This window comes from Buceros rhinoceros, unplaced genomic scaffold, assembly GCF_000710305.1.
Source record: "Buceros rhinoceros silvestris isolate BGI_N320 unplaced genomic scaffold, ASM71030v1 scaffold3760, whole genome shotgun sequence".
Classification (NCBI taxonomy): domain Eukaryota; kingdom Metazoa; phylum Chordata; class Aves; order Bucerotiformes; family Bucerotidae; genus Buceros; species Buceros rhinoceros.
In genome coordinates this window covers 31,847-54,457 of record NW_010390060.1, presented here as the reverse complement: position 1 = coordinate 54,457, position 22,611 = coordinate 31,847, and the positions used below count along the sequence as shown (strand labels likewise).

The following is a 22,611-nucleotide window of genomic DNA, read 5'->3' as shown; positions in this document are numbered from 1 at the left end:
TGTCAGCAGGATGCCCATCTCCAGGCTCCGTTCTGGAGGTGCGCAGCCTGGGCTAGTGGCATTGCTTTGTCTCTCTGTGTTGCAAAGGAAGCGCTGGCTTTAGCCCAGGGACGATCCCCTTGGTGCACCTCCACCAGCAGCAAGGAGTGAAATCCAAAAAACCAAATGAAAGAGTTTGGGAAGCACCTTACCTGTGGGAGGGGAGAACACAGTGCAAAGGCTGGGGAGCTGCAGCCCATGAATTCAAAACAGGAACATGGTGCGAATGTTTATAGCTGAAGGTAACCAGTTGTGGAAACCACTGAGCTGAAAGTGCAATTAAATGTTGTTGCTCAGATTCTGGAAAGTCTTTTTTTCCTTTTTCCCTGTTAAAAACATGTGCTGACTGAGCTACAAGAGTGATCTGTGCTTCCTTTAGGAGCCTTTGAGTGAAACACAGACAGTCTGTGCACAGGGTCAGGCTGAGCGGCTGTAATAATCTTTTCCAGGCTTAAAAGATAGTAATAATAATAATAATAAAACCCATCTTAGGAGGGAAAGCGTATCCTCTGGTTCCTTTCGTTCTGATCTGGCTCTAACTCAGAGAGATAAAGCACAGAGACTTGTGTTGGTGTTTTGCTGACTTGCCACCGTCAGACCTCCACCCACGAGGTGCTGGAGGTGGCCTGGGTGCTTCAGATCCACCAACCACCTCTCCAAAATACTCAAAACCCAACGGCAGTCAGAGAAGCTGAGAGCAGCCTCGGAGACGGCAATGCCCAGAGATTCACGAGCGCACGGCACAGCACATCAGTAAAACAAAGCTGGGGAAAAATCCGTTCGTAAATCTCATGGCTGGATGCCGTGAGTCAATTTGAGTTGGTTTTCCGCTCGCTGGGATAAACCCAAGAGGAGACTGGAGGTTACTGGGCAGAGCATGGGTCATAGGTTGGGGTACTCGGTGCAGAAGTTTGTTCATAGCCTGGGGGTCTGGGTGTCCATTCCTTGTCCCACTGGTGGTTTTGGGGGCGGGAGGGTTCATACATCATCCCTTGATCTGAGGCATGTAGTCATGGCTGGGTAGTCTGTCCAGAAAGGACAGAAGGAGTGTGACCCCCTCCCAAAGGTGAGCCATGGCTCAGTTTGAACCCGAGACATTCCAGGGTTTCTCCAGTGATGGAAAGCCCAGACAAGGGGTGTTGATTTTGGTAGGTGACCTCTAAGGGTCTAAGTCAAGGTGGAGGAATCCCAACCCTGATTACTGAGCCCCAAACCAAGAGCATCCGCATTCTGCCCTGAACAATTTAGCCACATCCAGGGGATCCGCAGCAGAATTCAGATCTGAGCCTCTTTCTGAAGCCCGGCCCCAGGGTCTACACCACAGAGGGATGATTTCTGATGGCAGAAAATGGCTCTCCGAGTGCTTTAAGCAAATTGCATTAGTGGCTTTCCTCAGGTGGGTCCCTCTGGAACTGGAGGTGTGTGAGTTGTGCTTCCAGGACGATACAGCACGTCACAGAGCCCAGCAGATGGGACCAAGCTCCTCCATGGGGTTTGCTGCAGCAGCAGCACGTGGGCTGCAGCGCGGACATCTCTGGACAATATTCTAGGTGTGGGAAGCTATCAGCAAGGCTGTTCCACAGGATCCTGGGAGCTTTTCTAGGCCACCTCACTCTCCGAATGACCTTATTTGTTATTTTTCTTCCTGAGAAACCTCTAACCGAAGGAGGGGGGGGCGCTACACATGGTTATTTCTCTGCCTTATCTTGGTAGCCAAAGCTGAGCTCTGGGATCTCCTCATGGGAGAGGACCTAATTGTAGAGCAGGACTGCCCTGTGGTCAGTGCTGTGCATTCCTGGAAAGCAAGAGACAGCCTCTGTCCTCCACCCTGCAGCCCAAGGCTGCGGAATAGAGACCGACCCAAATATGTCTGTGACAGTGGCAGGGACATGCACTCGCTCCAGTTCCTCCCCAGAACTTGGTCTGTGGTCAGAGAGTGGAATTTCTGAGGAAGGAAAAAAGAACAACAGGACCTGGCTGTGCCCAGGAACAGAGCTCTGCCAGGGTTTCCAGACTTCCTTAAACTCCCAGTCTGTGTCACAGGTGTGTGAGCAGACAAGAGCCTGTGTCTGCACTGTTGTTTAGTCTACTATGGAGATAGCAAAGGGTTTGGGTTTGTCTTGCACCAGCCAAGGCTCAGGGCAGATGGATCAAAGCTGAGGCTCTGTCAAGGTGGTGAGGATGCGGACATCACATATCAGGAAGGACCAGGAGGATCCAGGCAGAAATCATGTCCCTTGAGCTTGGACTTTCTGTCTCCACCTCAGAAGCAACCAGAAGTCCTGATGCTCAAAGAACAGCTTCTCCCAAAGTAAACTATCCCTGCTGGAACTGCAGAGAATAGGTGGGACCTGTTTAACATCCAGAACATTGTGAGAGGTTGATGGGCTACTGCTATGGTCATGACATAGCGGACTCTGTCCCCTCCACCAGCCTGTCTGAGGGTCGTCGTGAAGTGGAGAAGCTGTGGGCAGGAGCATGGACTGATGAATCTCCACCTGCTCATGTTGAGGAGCCCTGAGCAGCAACTTCTCAGGACAGCTTCTCAGTCTGGAGAGGGGTGGGATGGCAAGGGAAACGGGCAGCTCTTAATTCATCTTGAGATCACTGGTTGCATTTCTCAACCAGGCTCATACCGGCTAACGGAGCATGGAAGTGGTGGGAAGCATCAAACAGGGAGCAGTGCAAGGGGAGGGGTGACAAACCCATGATGGAGAGCCTGGATCCGGCTGTGGAATGAGGAATGAGGCTGGACCATAAGCAAAATGAGATCACTGTCACAGGGCCATTTCTAGTTTTCTTTTTTATTTCAAGATTTTTTTCATTTGCTTCCTTGACTCACTGCAGAACACATAAAAGGGGGAAAAAATAGCTTAAAACGGCATGTTGGCATATTTCTGAAGAGTCCCTGATTTCTTCCTGTGAAGGTGCTTGGTAAGCACTTTCCTTTCAAGACTTTGAACGTGGTCCTGCCGCTCCTGTAAGCGATGCAGGGCTCAAGCCACTGCCTTCGCATCTGGGGCTGCCCGTCCCCACCCCATGATGCACTGAGAGCGGCTGGGCAAGGCGGGGTGCTTGGCTTCGGGAGGCCACAAGAGACCTGTGACTGGGGAAACTGGAGGCAGCCCAAGAGGCTGAGCCTGAAGACTGACTTAGCCTTCTTCCATGGTCATCGCAGCTCCATCCTCATCACCGCTGCCGCAACCCCCTGAATCAAGCCTGACATCTCCGTCTTCCTTTCTCTGCAGACCTTCCGCTGGCCGGTGGCAAGCAGTATTGATGGGAACGAGATCCTGGAGATCCAAGTCTTCAACTACAGCAAAGTCTTCACCAACAGGTGAGAGCGTGGCCCGTCCTTCCCTCCCACCACCCACCTTGGGTCCGCACTGGTGGGAAGAGTGAGCTCCTGTTTGAGCAGGACCCACATCCCTGTTTGGTTTGGAATCTCAAGGGTGAGGAAGACGTTGGTAATTCATTCATCATGCTGGGCTGCCAGTGCACCACGCTCTCCAGGAGATGTGTTCGTAGAAGTCAGGTCCATTCTCTGCTGGCCCAGGGGGCAGATGCTGCTCCTTGGTGGAGTTTTTGACACACGGGTGGCCTTTTCGTTTGGCTCAGGCATGTCTCAAGGTCCCGCTGCTCTGCGTGGCTGCCTCCTTGACTGCTCTGTCAATCATCACATCATTTGAAAAGCTGACTGTAAGTTATTTATGACTGATGTAGTAGTCAGGGGCTTAATAGCAAAATTGCACCGTGGCACTGTCAGTCAGCGATGATGCTCAGCTGACGCCCTGTTTTTAGAGTTTCTCCATTAATCTGCTCTGTGTGGATCAGGCAGTGTCAAACCAGACCTCCCATGAGAACCTGCTCCTTTCAAGCAGTTCCCAAACCGACTCCAAAGAAGCCAACGAAGCTTATTTCTATGTCCTCATAAATCTACCGTGACTGTCATTGATTAGACTCCAGTTTTTAATTGTGGATTCATTGAGTCTTGTAGGAGCTTTCCTATTTTCCTGGAACAGCTGCTGGGTGAGCCAGACTCTCCTCATTCACCCCTGTGAACTCTTTGCTGGGAATGGATTTCCCTATTATTCCAGCTTCATTAAAAATTGGTAGTGGTGGATCAGGGTTTTGATTACCCACAAACTACCCCTGCCCTGCAGCCACCAAGAGAAATGTTTATCCAGCCTGTTCGCCCTCTTTGCATCTTTATGGGCTGGAATAGGAGCTGCTGCTCTTGTTTCTGTGGTGTATTTGCCTTGAAATCACAGAATTATCGGGTCACAGCCTGGTTTGGGTGGGAAGGGACCTTCCAAGCTCACCCAGTCCAACCCCCTGCAGGGAGCAGGGACATCTGCAACTAGAGCAGGTTGAGCAGAGCCCCAACACCCAACCTGACCTCCAGTGGTGCCAGGGATGGGGCTTCTCCCACCTCTCGGGGCAACCTGGGCCAGGGTCTCCCCACCCTCAGCAGAAACAATTTCTCCCTTCTCTCTCGTCTCAATCTCCCTCTTCCAGTGTCACCCATCAGCCCTTGTCCTGTCCCAACAGCCCCTGCTCAAAAGCCCCTCCCCAGCTTTCTTATTGGCCCCTTTAAGTAGTGAACTGCAGAGCTCGTCTTCCCCAGCAGCCAGACCTTTGTTACAGTCTCCTCTGGATCTTCTGAGGGACACAGATGGAACCAGCCCTGCTTCAGAGCAGCACCAGAGCAGTTGCCTGCGGCAGTTCTGGAGTCTCCGGCACAGCAGTGGAATATCCAGCACCTCCCCGCAGAGGTTTTCCAGGGTTTAATTACCTGTTCTGTCTCTCACTGTGAAATTAAAAAGCCCTTCAGGTTAGAAACAGTTTCCTCATGCTGGCATTTGCAGGCAGTGGTGGAATGTCTGTGGCTGTGTGTGCTCAGCCCGTCCCTCAGCGTTTAAGAGAGCCAGCACCATGTGCTCTTCTTTGCTTTGGGCAACTGGAGCAGCTCAGCCCTGCAGCCCAGCCCAGGAAAGGAGCTGCCGTCAGAGAGCCCCAAGCCAGACATCTCCCCTGGCTTTGCCTTGACTGCGGTGGGAAGCAGAATCCCCAAAGGGGCTTCATCTCCTCTCACTGCAGTGTAGAGAGATGGAGAGAGAGAGTGGAGAGCTGGGGCTCAGCTCAGGTGCCCTTCAAATATCCACCTTCTGGAAGGACATATGTGTCCGTGTAGTGGCAGGTACTCGTGTTTAGGTGATGGAGATGAACCACCAGTGGCTGGAGAGGCGTCTGGGAAAGCCAGGAGCAGCAAGGCATCCCCTGCCTCGGGGTGACGTGCTTTGGGCACAAGGAACCGAAAACTGGCTGAAGGGTGGGCTGAAAAGGCTGAAAAGCTCCTTGAAACAGAAAACAACAGGAAGCCCAAAGGAGACAAGGTCAGGAGAGCCTTATTCCAACCCTATAAACTTCCTAGAGGTGGTGGAAGGAACAAGTTTCAGATCTGAGCATCAGCGGCAGGAATCAACCTGCAGAATAGACTGCTCCAAGTCATCAGGTTGCTCTGAGAGGTGGGAGAAGCCCCATCCCTGGAGGTCAGGTTGTCCCTTGGGGCTCTGCTCAACCTGCTCTAGTTGCAGATGTCCCTGCTCGCTGCAGAGGTTTGGACTGGATGAGCTTGGAAGGTCCCTTCCCACTCAAACCAGTCTGTGACTCGATGATTCTGTAAACATCCAGGATTTCTGTCCTGATTCAGCATTTCTTCTGCTGGCTCAGAAGTGTCTAAAGCAGGACATTAGTATTAGTTCCAAGGCACAGCCTTGAACCTGGCCCCATCCCACTGCACGGGCAGCTGGTGCTGAACACGTCCCTTGAGGGAACGTGGGGAATCTGTGGTACGATAACGAAATCAAAGCCCCCGGGACCACAAGCCAGTGCTGTAATTGCGGCCCGTCCTTCTCACAGAAGAATGAGCTGGAGGAGCAGGACAGACAGACCTAAATCCTGGAAAGGAGGGAGAGGAATGGGGTGAGGCGGGGACCTGGCGCTGTGGTTTGGAAAGACTAGCGGCTGTCTCCGTGAATAATTCACATGCATCTGATTAGTGCTGTTTATCAAAGCCCCAGATAAAGGCAGGACACCTGATGCAGGTCCAGCCTGAATAATGGAGGTGCCCAGACGTGACTGCCTGGCTCCTTCAGTTGCTTTTGTTTCCTGCCTCGGTGGCCATCAGCATGCAGCTAATTAACTGGTAAGATAATGCTTTCCTGGCCCTGGCCAGGTGCCTCAGCCTCCCCACAGCACCTGATGGAGTCTTGGCTCCTCGAAGAGTCTGTGGGTTCCGGTGGGTCTCGGCTCTGGGATGGTGGCCATCCCAGGATGCTGTTCCCCACGGTGCTGAGTGTCCAAAAAAGGGGCAGAGCGTGGAGGTGGGGACACAGTTTATGAGGACGGCTCAAATGGGCCAGACCAGCAGTGCCACCAGCACAGAAACCTGTCTCCAGCCCCTGTCTGTGTCCAAAAAAGGGGCAGAGCATGGAGGTGGGGACACAGTCTATGAGGACAGCTCAAATGGGCCAGACCAGCAGTGCCACCAGCACAGAAACCTGTCTCCAGCCCCTGTCTGGACAGGGCATCCCCAGGCTGGGAATCTCTCCTCTCCAGACCCATCTAAACCACCGCTGGGATGTCCCGACTCAGTATGGGCAGATGAGGGGCAGTGCCACATCCTGCCCATGCAGACTGAAAATGCTCCACACAGGAGAAGGACCAATAATCCTGGGTCCCACACACCCATCTGGCAAACATGAGATGCTTCATCTGGTGCCACCTATCCTCTCCCGGGAGTAAAGCCAAAGAACTGCTGCATGGTGGGATGACCTGGGTGGAAATACGGAGTTCTACTGGAACTCAGTTCCTTTGTCTTCTGGTCCCCTGGGGAGACCTACAAAACACCTTCAAGAAGGGTGAAATTTCATAGTGTATGGTCTCACAGTGAAGGGCCCTGGGAGAGGGTATGAGCAGGAGACGTGTGTGTGATGTGAGGTCCCAGATGTGGATTTGAGTGCGTCCAAGTAGGAGAAGACACTGTGGGACACACTCCTGCTCCTATTCCTGACCTCCTGGACAAGCCCCTCCAGGCCACGTGAAACAAGGAAACAGTCAACAACCACATCCCTTAAGGCTGAGGAATGCTGCACAAAACACAAGAGCTTCTGCTTCGGGGTGGTTTGTTTTCCTTTGTGTCGCTGCTTTCCTCTGCAGGGCAAGAAGCAGTAACTGGATCTGGCCAAAGGCCGAAAGCCCCGTTACAAACCCGGCAGGTGATGCAGGGGTGGGGGCACAAATAACATCCCCCCACAGAAAGCCGATCCTCAGGGGGAAGCGGCGGGAGCTGGCTCTCCTTACCAGAGACAAAGAGTTCATGCAGCTCTGCTTTGTTCTGCCCTTTGTGCCGTGGCTTCCACAGCAATTAAGAGCTTTGGAGAATTCAAGGCTTTTGTAGGAAGCTGCCTCCACCTCGCAGAAACCAGGGTGCTCACCAGTCCAGCCAGGGAAAATAATCCCCTGCAGAAAGAGCATAAAGGAACAAAGGATCGTCTCTGGCACAGGAGGTGTCAGGATACCTTCCCTGCTCGGAGAACAGGCTCTGAGCAGGTTGGATGTTACAAGAGCTGTGTTTTGCAAAGCAGAAGGTACCATGGTTTCCTTGAGTGCTGGGGCAGCAGCTGGACAAGCCTTTCTGCTGCCCAGTTTCCTTCAACATTGCAGAGGTTCGGGGTGCAGCTCTTGGAGCATCATCAGTGATGCAGGAGATCCAGTTCTCCCCAGTTTCTTTCTTTCTCAGTGTGGAAGATCCCAGAGATGCCCTGAGGTCACATCCAGGGAGCTGTGCTGGCTCATCAGACCACTCGGGGTGCAGCACGTGGAGCATCAGCAGTGATGCAGGAGATCCAGGTCTCCCCAGTTTCTTTCTTTCTCAGTGTGGAAGATCCCAGAGATGCCCTGAGGTCACATCCAGGGAGCTGTGCTGGCTCATCAGACCACCAAATGGGTGATGCCTCCAGTGCCCACAGCAAGATGTTATTTTTGTCCAGAGAATGGCTAAAAGGCAGAAGACAATGAAACCTCTTTGAATGCAGCTGTGTGAGCTGCTTTACAGGAGGTTGCAGCACCCTGGCCTCAGGCTTGGTTTGCTTTTGTCTCAGCCCAAAACTTTTTAGAGTCTCTTCCTAATTTCACCAGTAACACAAAAAAAATTCCTGTGGGAAGATGTTATGGGATGTAGGACCACCTGCACAACTTGGGGGTTATTTTTGATATTTCCCCATGTGAACAGGCTGCCCAGTCCCCATCCCTGGAGGGGTTTCCCAGCCGTGTGGAGGTGGTGCTGAGGGACCTGGCAGCACTGGGGGAACGCTGGGACTCGAGGAGCTCAAAGGGCTTTTCCACTCCAAATGATTCTGTGATTTGGATCCCCAAACTTTACTACATGAAGTCCAGACCAGGCAGGTCTCTTGGAGGGAATCTTATGGAGGTCTTAGTAGTTGGGAACAATCCGGTACTGATTATCCAGACATAGAATCATAGAATCACAGAATCATCTGGCTGGAAGAGACCTTTAAGATCATCAAGTCCAACCATTAGAGGACATGGTTAAATCAACTTTTCCCACCAATCCTTTCAGCCCTGGACACAGAGGAAATTGCTCCCTGGTGCTGTTCCAAGCTGTTGGTCATGGGAGTCCTTTGATTTTATGTTACTGACTGTGCAGGAGCAAGAAGGATCTGGTAGAACAGGAAAACATAGAATAGGGGTGAAAGCTCCGGAACAGCTTTTATATGAGGGAATGGAGATTGCATTAATCCAAGTCAAAAGAGGATGTAATGAATAGCCAGAAGGTTAATGTGGGGAGGACGTGGTTACTCATCAGCTGTTTCAACCTGGAAGACAAGGAATTGATGACAAGGGGAGGGAGGCTCAGGATGAAGTCAGTCTTCAGATGGTGCTGGGTGGGCTGTGGAGAGCCCCACCACAAGATCTGGTAGATACCAAAAGTTTACAGGTTCAAAGCTGAATTTGACATCTTCATGGAAGAAAACTCTACATGAGCTTGTTGAACACAAAGATGTCCCCTCTGGCCCCAGGAGTCCTGAGGTGGACACCTGTCACAGGCCAGCATACTCGTCCTCTGGATGACCAGGCACTGTGGTCCTTCCTCATCTGTCTCGGTTGTCATTACAAATGGATTTGGCTCCCCAGCTCCTGATCCACAGGCCACATTTGTTCTTCTCGGTTTTTTTCTTAAACCAGCAGGTTTTTTCTTCTCCATTTTCCCTTGCACTTCCTGAACTGTGGGATTATCACCTCAGAAGAAGGTCCTTGTCCAACTGCTTTGGCAGCTGATGCAAAATGGGTGTGGTGGGGATCAGGCCAGCAGGCAGCACCTCCTCTCACACAGTAGGGTGGGTGGCAAGTGCTCCAGAGCCTGAGGTCCATAAAGGCCAGTTAGCTTCTTCCCAGCCCTCAGGGCTGGTGTCTGTGATACACCTACAGCTGCCTGGGCCACAAGCAGATGTGTCGTCTACCTGAAACCTTTCTCTAGCACGAAACCCCTTGCAACGGGATGGCTGCAGCAAGCAGGCCTGAAGTCTCATTAGGACTTCACAGCATCATATTCCATGAAGGTAAAAGATAGACGGACAGAGTGTGCTTGGTTCTGACCTGAGAGGACCGATGTCACCAGGAGCAGTACCCTGGAAAGGTAGAAGTTTCCATACCACGTCAGAGAGCAAGCTAATCAGCTGAGATGTCTACAGAGGTATCGGCTCAGCCTCTCTGTGGGTGATACTGTGTCATACCATTTGTCCACCTTTGCATGTGGAAAAAGAGGTGAAACACTGAGCCCTGTGGAGCAGACACACAGGCTGAGACGAGCAGAGTCCAGGCTTCCCAGGAGTTGCTGCAGATCTCCTTGGCTCACCAAGAGCCAGAGGAAAGCAAGCAGGAGAGAGGGCAGCTGGGATGGCTGGCTCAGTTCAGGTTGGACATGGCCAGTAAGTGATGATGTGGCTTGTGTAGCACAGGCTGGGAGAGGAAGAGGTTTGAGTCCTGTCTTTCATTTTTTTACTATCTCCTGAGGTCTGGAGGGGTTTGTGTTTGGGTGTTTTCAAGAGGAGACCTTCCACCTCTGGACTGATCCCCACCAGGAAATCATATTTCATGGAGATCTCCAGCAGCCACAGGACAATTCCCACCACCCAGCTTTCCCTGCCTGCACCCAGGGAAAGCTGAGTCAGCAGAGAAAGACCAGAACCTTCCACAAACTTTTTCTCCCCAACTTGGATACACCTAAGGCATCTGGGATGGATTTCTCTCAAGCTGGGACAGTCAGTCCGTCCATTTGAGCACAGAGGGCTCAGAGACTGATGGTGAGCTGCAGGATGGCTATGAGTAGGTGGGATGGTCCCTTCCCCAGGGAGGGAGGAAAACGAGCGACCATCAGGGCATTTCAAACCCTGAGGATTTTGAGCTGCATCAGGGCTTTTTGCCTTCTGGGGGCTTGTTTGCATTTTGGTCATTGAGCAAAGTCTGTCAGGTTTCCTCAGCCTCATATTTAAGTTTTCAAAACACACAGAGCATGGGTGGGCTTCCCACAAACCCCAGAGAAGGCCAGATCTGATATCCCTGGGCAACTTGGGTGCCTGGAAAAGAGGGTGTCTGGGTGACAGTTGTTTTCACACAGCTTCTAGATTCATGCAACTGAAACCCCAAGCCCTCCTCTGCCAAAAGTGGGCTGAAAAGTTGAAATCAAGTAATTTTTTTTTTTCTAGTCACTGTAGCATTTTCCATCATTTTAATTTCTCTGTCTCCCAGCATGTGAGGATGCTTGTGCTGGGACATGGACCAGCAGCTAAGCTGGGTCAGCTTTCCTCCAAGAAAGGGTTCTTTGCTGAGGGACCTTCTTACTTCACACCAGCAACCCATAGCCAGGGCTGTCCTTTGGCTCTGTGATGCCTTGCAACCAGGCAGGACCAGCTGGGAGACCAGAGAGGTGCGAGACGTCCAAAAGTGCCTGATGAGAAACCAGGGAGCTGCTGTGAGGAGCAGCTGGGTGGGTTTGTTTGGGTTGTGGGTACGAGTACCTGAGGGGTGAAGGAATGGCTCTCTGGGAGCTCAGGCTGGAAAAGTAGCAGGTAAATGAGCTGAAAGGGTGTTCCTGTTGGACGTTGGAGGGTCTGATGGTACTCTTGGAAGCTGCAGCACTTGCACTTATGTAGGAGCCCGTGTTCAGGCAATACTGATAAACACAAACCGCTTCCTCTCGCAGATTACATAAGTTCCCTGGAGCTTGAACCAAAGTGAGGAGCCTTTTCCCCCATCTAGCTCAATTGCAGCTCCATCCATAATCATCTGACTCTAAGTTAAAGCTCCCTAAATCACATCCCTCCTAATGACCCCCTTGGCACCGAGCCTGAGCGGTGGCCAACTCAGAGCTGATGCTCGCAAGTTATTCTGTTACTTCAGTGAAGTAACTTTCTTTTTTCACAAAAAATTCTCATGAAACATTAATGGATTTTCTTTCCGCTCTGGGAGACAAGTGGAACACCATAATGACCACCAGTCAGGTAATCAGTTTGGGGTGAGATCACAGATCTGGTTGCTGAAGTGGTAATTTGGGTGTACTTAGACTTCTGCACCGTGTTTGACTTGGCATCACGTAGTATGTTGATGAAGAAATGGAGAATGCGGTGGAAATTTGACATGGCAGGTGCTGAAGGTGTCATGCATGTGAGCAGGGCTCGGGAGTGGTGGTGGACGGGGGTTTCTCATCGGGGATGCTAGCAGCCTGCACAGTCCTGCAGGGACCAGACTGGTTTGTGCGTGCAGGGAGTGGTTATGGCAAGGATTAAAACCATGGCAGATCTGCCTACCCTGAGGTCATCAGCAGCTCTGTTTGCCTTACTGGTGTGGAAAGGACAAGGTGGCCCAGTCATGGACCAAGAAGTGGTCCATTGCTCTGGGAGCTGACAAATCCACAGGGGTTCATCACCTCAGCAGATTTTAGCTGAGTAGGGCTGGGCCACATGGTCGTCTAAGCCCCATCGATGGCCCAAAGGTTAGCATGGCCCATGATCACTTCTTTGAGCAGTCCAGGCGTTGGTCATGTCCTCATGCTGCCTGTTTTGCATTGTAGAAGCTCATTCATTCAGGGCAGTCTGTGCACCAGGCAGGAGTTTGGGAGAACTGCTGTCCCTCCCCACCATGCCTCCAGGCTGGAGGCTGTGTCCCCCAGCTCTCCCCAAGGACCAGGAGCTCCCAGATCTCCTCAGGCCTCTTTGCAGGCAGGCCTAGTGGGACTCACCCACTGTCTCTCCTTGAACTGCACCAGGCACGCGGCAAAGAATGAAACGTGCTCTGTGGCACACGGGCAAAGAGCAGAACGTGTTGTGGGGTGTGCAGCACCCCCAGACCGCCGTGATCCAAGGCTTTGGGCAAGCTCTAAGCACCGAACCGGCCGGGCCGTGTTTGAAATCAGAGATATTCCCACCATCTGATAAAAGTACTAGTGACCCAGAAAAAAAATCTCCCTCTCTTTCCATCAGCAGAAATGCCAGGGAAGGGAGCGGGGTGCTTGATGAATTATGAAACACTTGGAAATGAAAGGCTGCGTAGACGAGTGCTGAATATTTCATTCCCTCTCTCTTGGCTCTTGCCTGCCAGAGGCGGGAGGTCAGGATGGGTCCAAGGAAGAAGCACATTATCCCAGTAATGCAGATGCATCTTCCCAGTAATTCACACACTCGGACACGCTGGCCCGAGGTCTGTGAGCAGAGCTGGGGGGTGCAGAAGCTCGTAAGTCAGGCTGAAAGGGTTGTGAGGAGGATGGTGAAAGGCACTGCATCTCCTTCTCAGCAGATGGGAGCATCTGCTCTCAAGGAAGAAGCACATTATCCCAGTAATGCAGATGCATCTTCCCAGTAATTCACACACTCGGACACGCTGGCCCGAGGTCTGTGAGCAGAGCTGGGGGGTGCAGAAGCTCGTAAGTCAGGCTGAAAGGGTTGTGAGGCGGATGGTGTTGCCACCGTCCAGATATTGTCCTGCTAAAACCAAGCCCAGCCGGGAGCAGAGGACAGCCCTCCAGAGCCCTGCACCACAGTCTGTGCTCAAACCTTGAGAATTAACGCATGGACTTCTCTCAAGGGAGCCTCTCCAAAATAGCTGCAAACAGCAAACAACGTTATTTCACAAGCCCTGCAATCCAGGCTGATACGGCAGCGTTTTCCCCCGAGAAGCCCATCTCGGAGAAGAAGCAGGTCTCCACGGGAGGCGATGATGCATTATTCATTGTGCGTGAAGCAGTACGAAGCACACGAAGAAAAGGTGTTCGTGTTCACCTTGGAGATGAAGCTAAAGGAGCTCAGTGCTGGGACCCACCCGTGCACAGCACGTGGGAGGTGAAAGTCCTGCAGGGAAGGGCCCCATCCTGCTCAGCATGCCAGGACAGGTCTGATTGGCTCCTGGAGCAGCAAGCACCACCAGCGAGCTACTGCAGGACCCCTCAGAGGTTTGGTGGAAAGCAGGAGCTCCCTGCTGCTGCTGCAAGGCAGACAGGGCTGGCTAGGGGGATGAGCAGCAGCAGAGTCATTTTTCGTTTTTCCTCAGGCCTTGTATTAATTTAACAGACTCGCAGGATGGTTTGGGTTGGAAGGAACCTTTAAAGGTCATCTAGGACTTTTTTCCAGGTAGTTTATGGGTGGTATGCGGTGGGATAACTGAGCATATGGTTTGGATCCTTTGGTCAGAGAATTGCTCAGGGCAGCACTGCCCGATCCCCACACGCACAGGGCTGTGCACAAGGGGAGACAGGGACCCACATGAAGAAGGGGGGAAGCAAAAAAGGGAGTTGGCAGAGGCAGGACCCAAAGCCAGTGAAGTACCCAGGGTGCTGAGCAGGGCTGAGCAGACCCTGCTCTTCCATCCAGCGTCGTGCTGCCTTTCAGAGGGTGCTTCAAAGCACGAGGGGATGGTTTGAGAGCTGGGGAAGTCAACCTCCCATCTCAGCTCTGCCACAGGATGGCCAAGGACAAATCTGCTAAGCCTGCTTTGGCCTTGGGTCTCCAGGCTGCTGATGCCAGCACATCATCGGGTGCTTGGGTTGTGCAGAGGCAGGAGAGGAGCCCTCAATATCCCCTGCACAGCACAGGGAGCTCCTGTTTCCATCTCTGGAATCCTGCCTCAATAAATCGGCATCGCGGTGAGCGGTGCCTGAAGGTTTGCAAAGCGGTAGTTTAGTCTGCAGCAGCTTTCTCACTGGCCCCAGACCACAGAGCACTGCAGGCATATTCCTGGTGTGCCGTGAAATATCTGCTCTGTCATCTGGGGCCACTGCACTGGAGGTGACATGCCAGCCAGATGGGTAAGGCAGCTCCGCACTCGCTGTTTCAGGGCTTTTTCTGGGTCGGGAGTCACTTGCTCATTCATAGCTGGCTCTTCTCAAGCTAGGAAGGTCCCTCTGGTGCCACAGCAGAACATGAAGAACATAAAGCCACAGCTCCTTGACAAGCCATGAGCTGGCAAATAAGTAATGACTTCTATTAGAGAGCAGCAGGCTGCTCGGCTCTCCGTGGGATCTGTTTGGACCTGTAATTTAATGAATGTGGAGGCATCCTGGGCTGCATCCCCAACTGAGAGAGCAGCAGACTGTGGCGAGCCCAGGCTGGAGTCCCTAAGGGCAATTAGACACCTTCATCCGGCTCGTCTTGGGGGACTTTAGGTGGTGATCAGAGGGAGGAGGGAGAAGTGGCCATGGTGGTTTGCAGGTGTTACACACCCTCACCTCAGCATTTCTCTCAGCCCCTGGTGGCAGACAGTCTTAGCAGCTTTCAGTCTCACATGCAGCACCTTCAGACTATGACAAAACCCCTGTTCTCCAAACCTGGGCCAACCCAGCCAGGCTGTTCAACTCATCCCCCACATTACCAGGCACATCTAAACTGCTCCGAGGCTGCCCTCCCCCAGGATAACCCCTCCTGAGGGGTAGGTTGGGGCCAGGCATGTTGAACTGGGGCCTCCCCATATCCTGTGATGACAGTGTCCTGGTGCAGATGGGTGAGGGACAGTGCCCTGGTTCTTACCATGTTCTGTTTACATAACTGCAGCCATTCACGATGGAAAAGGCCAGTTTGGGAGCCCTTAGTTGCATCCCGACGTTCCCGAAGTTTCCTTCTCATCCCAACAGCATTACCTTGAAACGGCCTCTCTGCTGGCTTCTCCTTTGCCCACGATCTCCACTGAGCTGGGGTCGCTGGCTGCAGCTGCCAGAGCCCCTGGCCATGCTGTGATCCCGCAGCTCACACCCACCTCCATTTAAGGCACAGGAGAAGCCCAACCAGCCCCCCGTGCTTGGGTGACTTGGCCAGCAAAGTCCTTTCCCATTAAAAACAGATGCTGTTGGGTGCACACCACAGCTCACCTGACTTGTCTCTTCTTTTGCTCCATAGGCTTGTTGGCACCTTCCGGATGGTCCTGCAAAAGGTGGTGGAGGAAGGGCACGTAGAGGTGACGGACACACTCATTGATGACAATAATTCAACCATTCAGGTAGGTCACAAGGAGTAAGCAGCTGTTGCTGCCCTTCAGCCATTGGTTCATCTGAATCTCCAAATCCCTAATCTGCCAATGTCCTGCTGCTGGAGATCCCCAGCAAGGGGGTCAGGCCCCTGTGGAGATGCTGAGGAGCTGCTGTGACCTCAGCCCCACGCTGAGCATTGCTCCCAGTGCTCTCCTGCTCCTGAGCAATCCCGTGCTGGCTCTGCCCCGGCCACTGGTGTGTCAGCTTTAATCCATGCTGGTAGCACTACTTGGTTGAAATATTGACTGTATTTGTCCCTGACCTTAACACTGATAAGAAATAACCCCAGTCAGGGTCTGCTCCCCTAACCCAGAGGCCCTGAGGCCAAGGAAGCAGCTGATGGGTAACCCAGCACTTTTCCATCTGGTTAACGCAGCTCATGGGAGCCATTTCCCATGGAGACTGAGTTTTAGAACACACTTGGAAATAACAGCCACTTCTGATCTTCTCGGGTATCAAAACCCTGGTGTTTTAATTAAAAACTAAAAGCTCAGCCTCCCCCCTCCCTTTATTCCTTCATCAGCCACTTCCTACATGCAGCAGAAAGGAAGAACAAGATTGCATGGAACCCTCTGCGCCAATAACGGGCAATTAGCAGTGAAAAGACGAGCGGCTTCATTAGGAGGAGACAGGAGGTGACTTCTCCTGGGGGGATAGAGGGAATGAAACCAATAAAAGTACAAGGGATACAGTCCTGAGAAGTGGGGGGGGAGGGAGGGGTGGAATGGAGGGAGGGCAGACCCAGAGTCAGAGTTGGAGGAAACAGCTCCTGTTGTTCTCTTGGTGTACAGACTGAGAATGTGCCTCATTAAAGACCATGGACCCTCCAAAGGAGGAAAATCATATATTTTTAAGACCCTTCTCCCCCACAGGGGGAAGAGACGAACATAAATGGATGAAATGTAAATACATGCAACTTCTTGATGTCAAAAATGATATTTTTAGGCTGAACTAACCTAGGCCTGAGGAGGAATCTGCATTACCTGGTGCCTCGTGGCCTGGCCAGGAGCTTGGTGTAGCTACGTAGTAGGTCAAAGCAAATGGTCTGTTCCCCTTCACCTCTTTATAAGCCAAGTGCTTCCAACTGGAGGGACTTGGAGGAGAACTGACCTTCCCCAGCCCATGCCTGATGTGCTGGATAACCTGTGCCCACCACTTCCCCTTGGAGGACCTTCCCTGGATGTCTCCTCTGTGTCACGGTGGCTCTGCTGGAGTGGTGCTAGCTGGTGGAAAACATAAATACTGGCTGTTGTTGTTGCTGCAAAAGGGGGGCAGCCTGGGAAGATGGGTTTTCCAGGGGTACAGACAATAAATCCCACCATGTTCTGCACACCAGAAGCCACAGAGATGCATGTGCACAAATCCTGCATTTCCAGAGATTGCTGTGAGCAGAAATGCCACGTCCCTCTATTTCCCCTGCATTGCTGGGGCATCATCTTCGCCCCAGGTCACCCTTGTTGAAAGCAGCGCTGGAAGGTGAGGGGATCCATCTGCATTTTGGGCTCTCAGCAGGATTTTGGATCCTTTCTCGCTTGTGGTGTCCACTGCTACCTCAGTGGCACAGAAACAACTCAGCTCCATCGATTCCCTCTCCAAATCACCTGCTCCCCTCCAGCAAGAGGATAAATTTGGTCTGAGAGAGCCTTGAGAAGAGAGAATCCAGAGGGACCTTTTGCATGGAGAAATGTTAGTGGAAACATGAATCTGGAATAAGCTCCTGGTGGGCAGCAGAGGCAGCTCTCCAGGGGAGGTGACCCATTTTCTCCCATCCTTGAAAGATGCTGATTATTTTAGTGGGCAAGTGGACCACAGCCAGGGAGGAGAGAAGGATGAAAAATGATCAGACACATTGAGGAGACAGAGGTGGGCAAGTATGGAAAGGCCCTGCCCATCATCTGGGACAGAATCTGCAGAGGGATGAGGAGAAAAAGGTTTTGCTTGGAAGCCACGTCTTCTTTGCATGTGCAGGGCTTGCAAAAATCACCTCAAGAATTAGGCAAGAAAACCCAGTCTTCATCTCTGCCCTCCCAGCAAACCTCACCTCCTTAAAACCTGTGATTTTAAAGGCTTATTTCCTCTGCAAAGGCACCTGAGCAGGTTCTGGCACTGTGTTATCTCCAGAAGGGCTGATGGCAGCAGGGCACAGACGCTCAAGGTGCTGCAGCGCAGCTCCATTGCTGTGAGATGCTGGGCAGGCACCAGGGATCCCTCCTGCAGACTGTGTTCACCAAGGTCCAGCACAACTATCCCACCTCCACAGCCACCCTGGTGTCACCAGCAAACGTGCTGAGGGTGAATTCAATCCCACAGTGGCCTTGAAGCTCTTAAACAGCACTGGTCCCAGTACAGACCCTTGGGGGACACCACCTGTCACCAGTCTCCATCTGGATGTTGAGCTGTTGACCACGACCTTCTGGACGCGACTGTCCAGCCAATTCCTTACTGTAAAGCCAGGAGGGATATTACAAATCACAGTCATGCCTGGCCTCCTACAAGAGGGACTCTGGGATGTCTCAGAATTTGTTATGATCTCCAGTGGTGAAAAAAGAACCCAAATAAAAACGATTTTAATGTGTCCAGCAACAGAGCAACCCACCAGCCCTTCAGTGAATCAGTTAATTTTCTTTACTCTTAAATTGAGAGGGTTTGTTCCAGCGTGAATGTCTCTTGGTTTCAGCTTACACCTACTAATTTCTCTTCAAACAAGTGATGATTTTCTTCAACCCAACCCCAATATCTTTTGTTTATTACACCCATAATTTTTCATCTCCCTTAAAGGTTATTTTAAATGTAGTTTAAAAATGAAATTTCAAAGCCAAGTGTTTCAATCAAAAATGCAAAAAATTAGTCTTTCCACAAGGATCTTTGTCCCTCCTCTGCATTTGCTTTTTTAAACCATCTGAAACAGCTTGGTGAGGTCAGCACAGCGTAGCAAAGTGTTTTGATTCACTCAGATCTGTATTTTGCCATACAAAGAATAAAATCCGTCAAAACCTTCCCCAGAGTTCTGTTTTCAGCAGGGTTGGAGTCACCCTTTTGCTTGAGGAACAGAACCCTTCCAGGCCACATGTTGTATTTTCCAGCCTTTCATCATCCCTTCGACTAGCTGTGGCTGGAGCACATCAGGGTGCTGGACCCCCTTTTAAGCAGACAGATGGAAAAAAGAAGATTTTATAATAAATTTTCCTGCTCCTTGTGTCTAAAATCAACTGGGTTTGCATCAAATAGGATTTGTCAGTGGAAGCTGAGTGGAGGTGGAGAATGGTTTTTGCTTTTGCTTTGATCCCTGAGGCAGATGTTTGCCTTCCAAAATATGTGTGGTTTTAGGAGGCAGATTTTTCTGGCTGCTTTGCCCGAAGCAGTTGCTTTAGAAGGACATTGGACATCAGGACAAAGGCTCTTAACAGCAAGATGAACTCTCCCATATTTGCTTGGGTTTTAAATCCAGGGGAAGATATTTTTTGGAAAAATGTTTGGGAGCTCCAACCCTGCATTTGCTGTAGCATTGAGGTGTGGTCTTGGGCAGTGCTGTGGTTTAACATGGTTTACCTGGTCTTAGCTAGGTAAAACCTGGTCGGTTGTACCTACCGGGACAGGTGGGTAAGTGGGAGATGACCATGTAGAAGAGGGAGAGAACCTCACTCTTACTTAGTTCATCCAGAAGCTCGGACAGACCCACTACCAGGTCCTTTCCCATCCCCGAGCCCCAGCCAGGCTGGTCACGGCCAGGCTGGGAGACACTCTCCCCAAATCAGCATCTATCCAAACCTCCCCAGGGATGCCCACCCATCCCTTGCTAGACCTTGCCCTACCTGGGGATGTGATGGAGCCAGGAACAAGGCACCATGTGTCTGTGGGCCTTGTCAGCCTGGCACATAACAGCAGGACACAAATTTTTAATAACCTGAGGCACCACAGAGAAAAACCCACTAACGTGACACAGCTTCATCTGCTTGTGGTGCCTTCAGCCACTCAGAGGGTTTGTCTGCTGTTCAGGACTGGTGGTGTCTCTCCTATCTGATCTACCTGGTCTGGCATGCACCAACAACTCCAAGTGAATCAGGTCCCTGAGCAGGAGGGAGGCTGCGGCACCATGCCACCTCCTGAAGCCAAAGAGCTGCTCTCCAACTGTGTTGTGCACTAGGAAAGAAAAGACTTAGGGGTCAGCAAGGCTCAGAGAGAAAGCGAGCTGATGCATCAGCTCTTCGTGCCTTTCAGATTTTGCAAGACTTTCCTTCCTCCCTGTGCTTGCCCTTGGGTGATGACGGTGTCTTCCTTGTGTGTTGCAGACCAGCATCTCCATAGAGATCAGGTATCAGGCTTTGGATGGGACAGTGGGCACGTGGAACGACAAGGAGTTCCTGGAGACCCCCAGCGTCCACTCAGAGGGGGAGAGCAGGTACCCCTCAGAGACAGACAGCCTCCTCTCTGGCCACCGGCAGGGCTCAGACATCTCTCCAGGCAAATCCAACCAGCAGTCTGCAGAGAGGAGCTTCAGAAGGTAATGTGATGCTCAGCATTTGGAAATATGTGATGGCAGCAGGGGTGGGGAGGGCTTGGCTTGTCATAGAAGGGGAGCATTGCTTCAGTGCTCCTCTGAGGTGCGTCACATCTTCTGGCTGTCAGAAGACCCATTATCACAGCTCGAGGTGAGAAGGGGTTGCAGGTGTCCATGCACCAGTGCCAGCAGGTCCCAATGCTCCACCACACCTGCTCGGCACAGAGCTGAGTCTTCCAGCAAGCACTGAGGTTTGTAGCCTGTGGCAGATGCTGGATGTGGCAGATACTGAGAGCAGTGCCTGGGCAGGTGAGCCCTGTTTGGGTCATCTGCTTCACCCTGTGATGGCAGGTGGGGACCTCTCCAGTTCTTCTAAGGGGTGCTAGTACCAGCTTTCTGTTCATTTCAGTGTCCTTAGCATCACTGTTGGGTCTTTCTACGCTCAGGGGACCTGACACTGGATGAAGAGACAAGCCCAGGGACCGTGTCCATTTGTTTCTTGACACAAAGCTGTGGTAACCAGTTGCAAACCCAGGCTGGTGACTGGCATGGATGGAGAAGGCTTAGGACTGGGGACGCTACAGTTGGCTGTCCACTGAGATGAGGTGCAAGCTGGGACCAGTTCTGCCATGAGCTGAGGCTTACGGATGCTCCGTCCTGGATGAGAGGAACAGCCCCTCTGCCACCTCCTATGCCAAGGCAGGGAGGGCCACCGAGGCCCCAGCGATGCTGGGCCAGATTCACCTCCTGGGGTGAGCACAGCCCTTATCCCAGGGCTGCAAAGTGCTGATGCATCAAAGGTGGACAGCCCTGGGGTTTCCTAATCCACATGGGAGCCCAGCCTGGAGGTGGGAATCCAAGGGCAGCTTTGACCTGTTGGGCGCTGCTGCCACTGTTCATTCCCCCTGCTGGGTTCATACCATCCTGTGCTCCGGTAGCACTTCCTGTCTGCCTTTAGCACTTTATTGTGGCCATATAAGTCCAAAATCTCTTTCTCCCCACAGTGCGAGACGGAGGGGAGATATCTCCAGCCACTCGCCTCACTCCTAGGCAGTTAATTAACTGTGTGAATTGGGCTGAAACCTGCGAATTTTTAAGCAAATTGGAAGTGCAGATTCGTTTCCCAGCTCAGTGGACCGTGATGCTGCCGAGCGGGGAAGATGCTGAAGGATATACAAGGGGTTGGCAGGGCAGCAGCCCGGCTCGCAGAGGGTGTTTGGGCTGTCTGTCAGCCCCCTGTGCTGGGAAATTGCGAGAGAGATTCAGAGACGTGATGGGGCTGTGACTTCGCTCTCACAGGAGATGTGATGAACGTCGCTGGAGGACGTGTCGCTGGGGCTGAACCGAGACTCCCAGGACTGTGAAGGAGGTCCAAGCTGAGCAGCTCAGCCAAGGGTTGAGGACAACCACATTTAGCCCGACAGATCCCACCCTGGGGGCAGGTTTTAAGAGGAGCGGGTGGTTTGCTGAGCACCCCTGCCCAGGTGTGCAGAGCTATGCCTGCAGGCAGGACTTTTGGGGATTGCTTGGTATGTGGTGGGTGAAAAATCCTCCCTGTTAGAGAGCTGAAACCAGTGCAGCAGTTATAAACAGGCAGTGAGACACATACAGGCTACACACTGCGAGCATCTGCGAGTAGTACCGTGGTGTGGATCCTTGTCCTGCATTTCCCACCCAGCTCAGCTCCTCTTGAGTGGTCACAGGTTCCTGGTGGTCACACTTTGGTGAAAATCCCTTGACATTTGGCTTCAGATCCATGATGTTTCAGAAAAAACCTCCTTTTGTGGACAGGGCTTACACTGGGCGAGGCCAAGTGCTGGAGGTGGCCCCTCAGCCCCACGCTGCCAGGAGAACCGATGTAGCCCCTTCCTGTGGCTCCACCCTGTTGCTCCCCCTCCTGTTGCTGTAGCCATGCACTGGGAGCAAGCTCATAGACAACCTGTTCTGAAGGAGGCGAGGGACGAGCATCCCTTAGCAGACATGCCAAAAAAGCGAGGCCTGCTGGTCCCACTGTCCCAAAGTGGGACACGTGCATTAAAACTGGTTTCACCTGCTGTTTTGTCCCAAGGAGCTTCCCCATGTCCTCTGGTTTGGAGTTGTGTCCCACAGAGGGTCACTCTGAGCGCAGGGGGCTCTCCAGCTTGGCTGGGTCTTACTGCCCCACACTCTCCTCTGCCAGCCCCAGGGGCCGTATGTGGTCATTAATGTCACCACCACTGCTGTGATGGATACCAAGGAGGGAAAGGGATGATGTTTCCCGTGTCACCACCCTTGCAGGATGGAAGAGGACGAGATGTATTACCACAGTGAGGATGAACTGCTGGGAGAGGGGGATACCCTTAGCCAGGGATCCCTCAACACAAGGTAGGGAGCTGGTCAGCACCCACTTGTGCTGGTGGCAGTGGGGTTTGCAGTGCTGTGTTGCTCCTTCCTGGTCCCTGTGGGTGCCCAGGGATTCCCATTTCTTGGCTGCAGGAAT

General features: G+C 52.3%; 1 protein-coding gene across 1 annotated transcript in view; it reads left to right on the top strand.

The window, feature by feature from the left end:
- Window positions 1-22,611, top strand: part of LOC104493520 (otoferlin-like) — a gene marked incomplete at both ends in the record, with an annotated part of 59,890 nt that overhangs the window by 5,596 nt on the left and 31,683 nt on the right. The window contains 3 exons of the mRNA XM_010136220.1: window positions 3,288-3,376; window positions 15,504-15,603; window positions 19,924-20,135. Coding sequence (XP_010134522.1) covers window positions 3,288-3,376; window positions 15,504-15,603; window positions 19,924-20,135 — 401 coding nt within the window. The remainder of the gene's footprint in view (window positions 1-3,287; window positions 3,377-15,503; window positions 15,604-19,923; window positions 20,136-22,611) is intronic.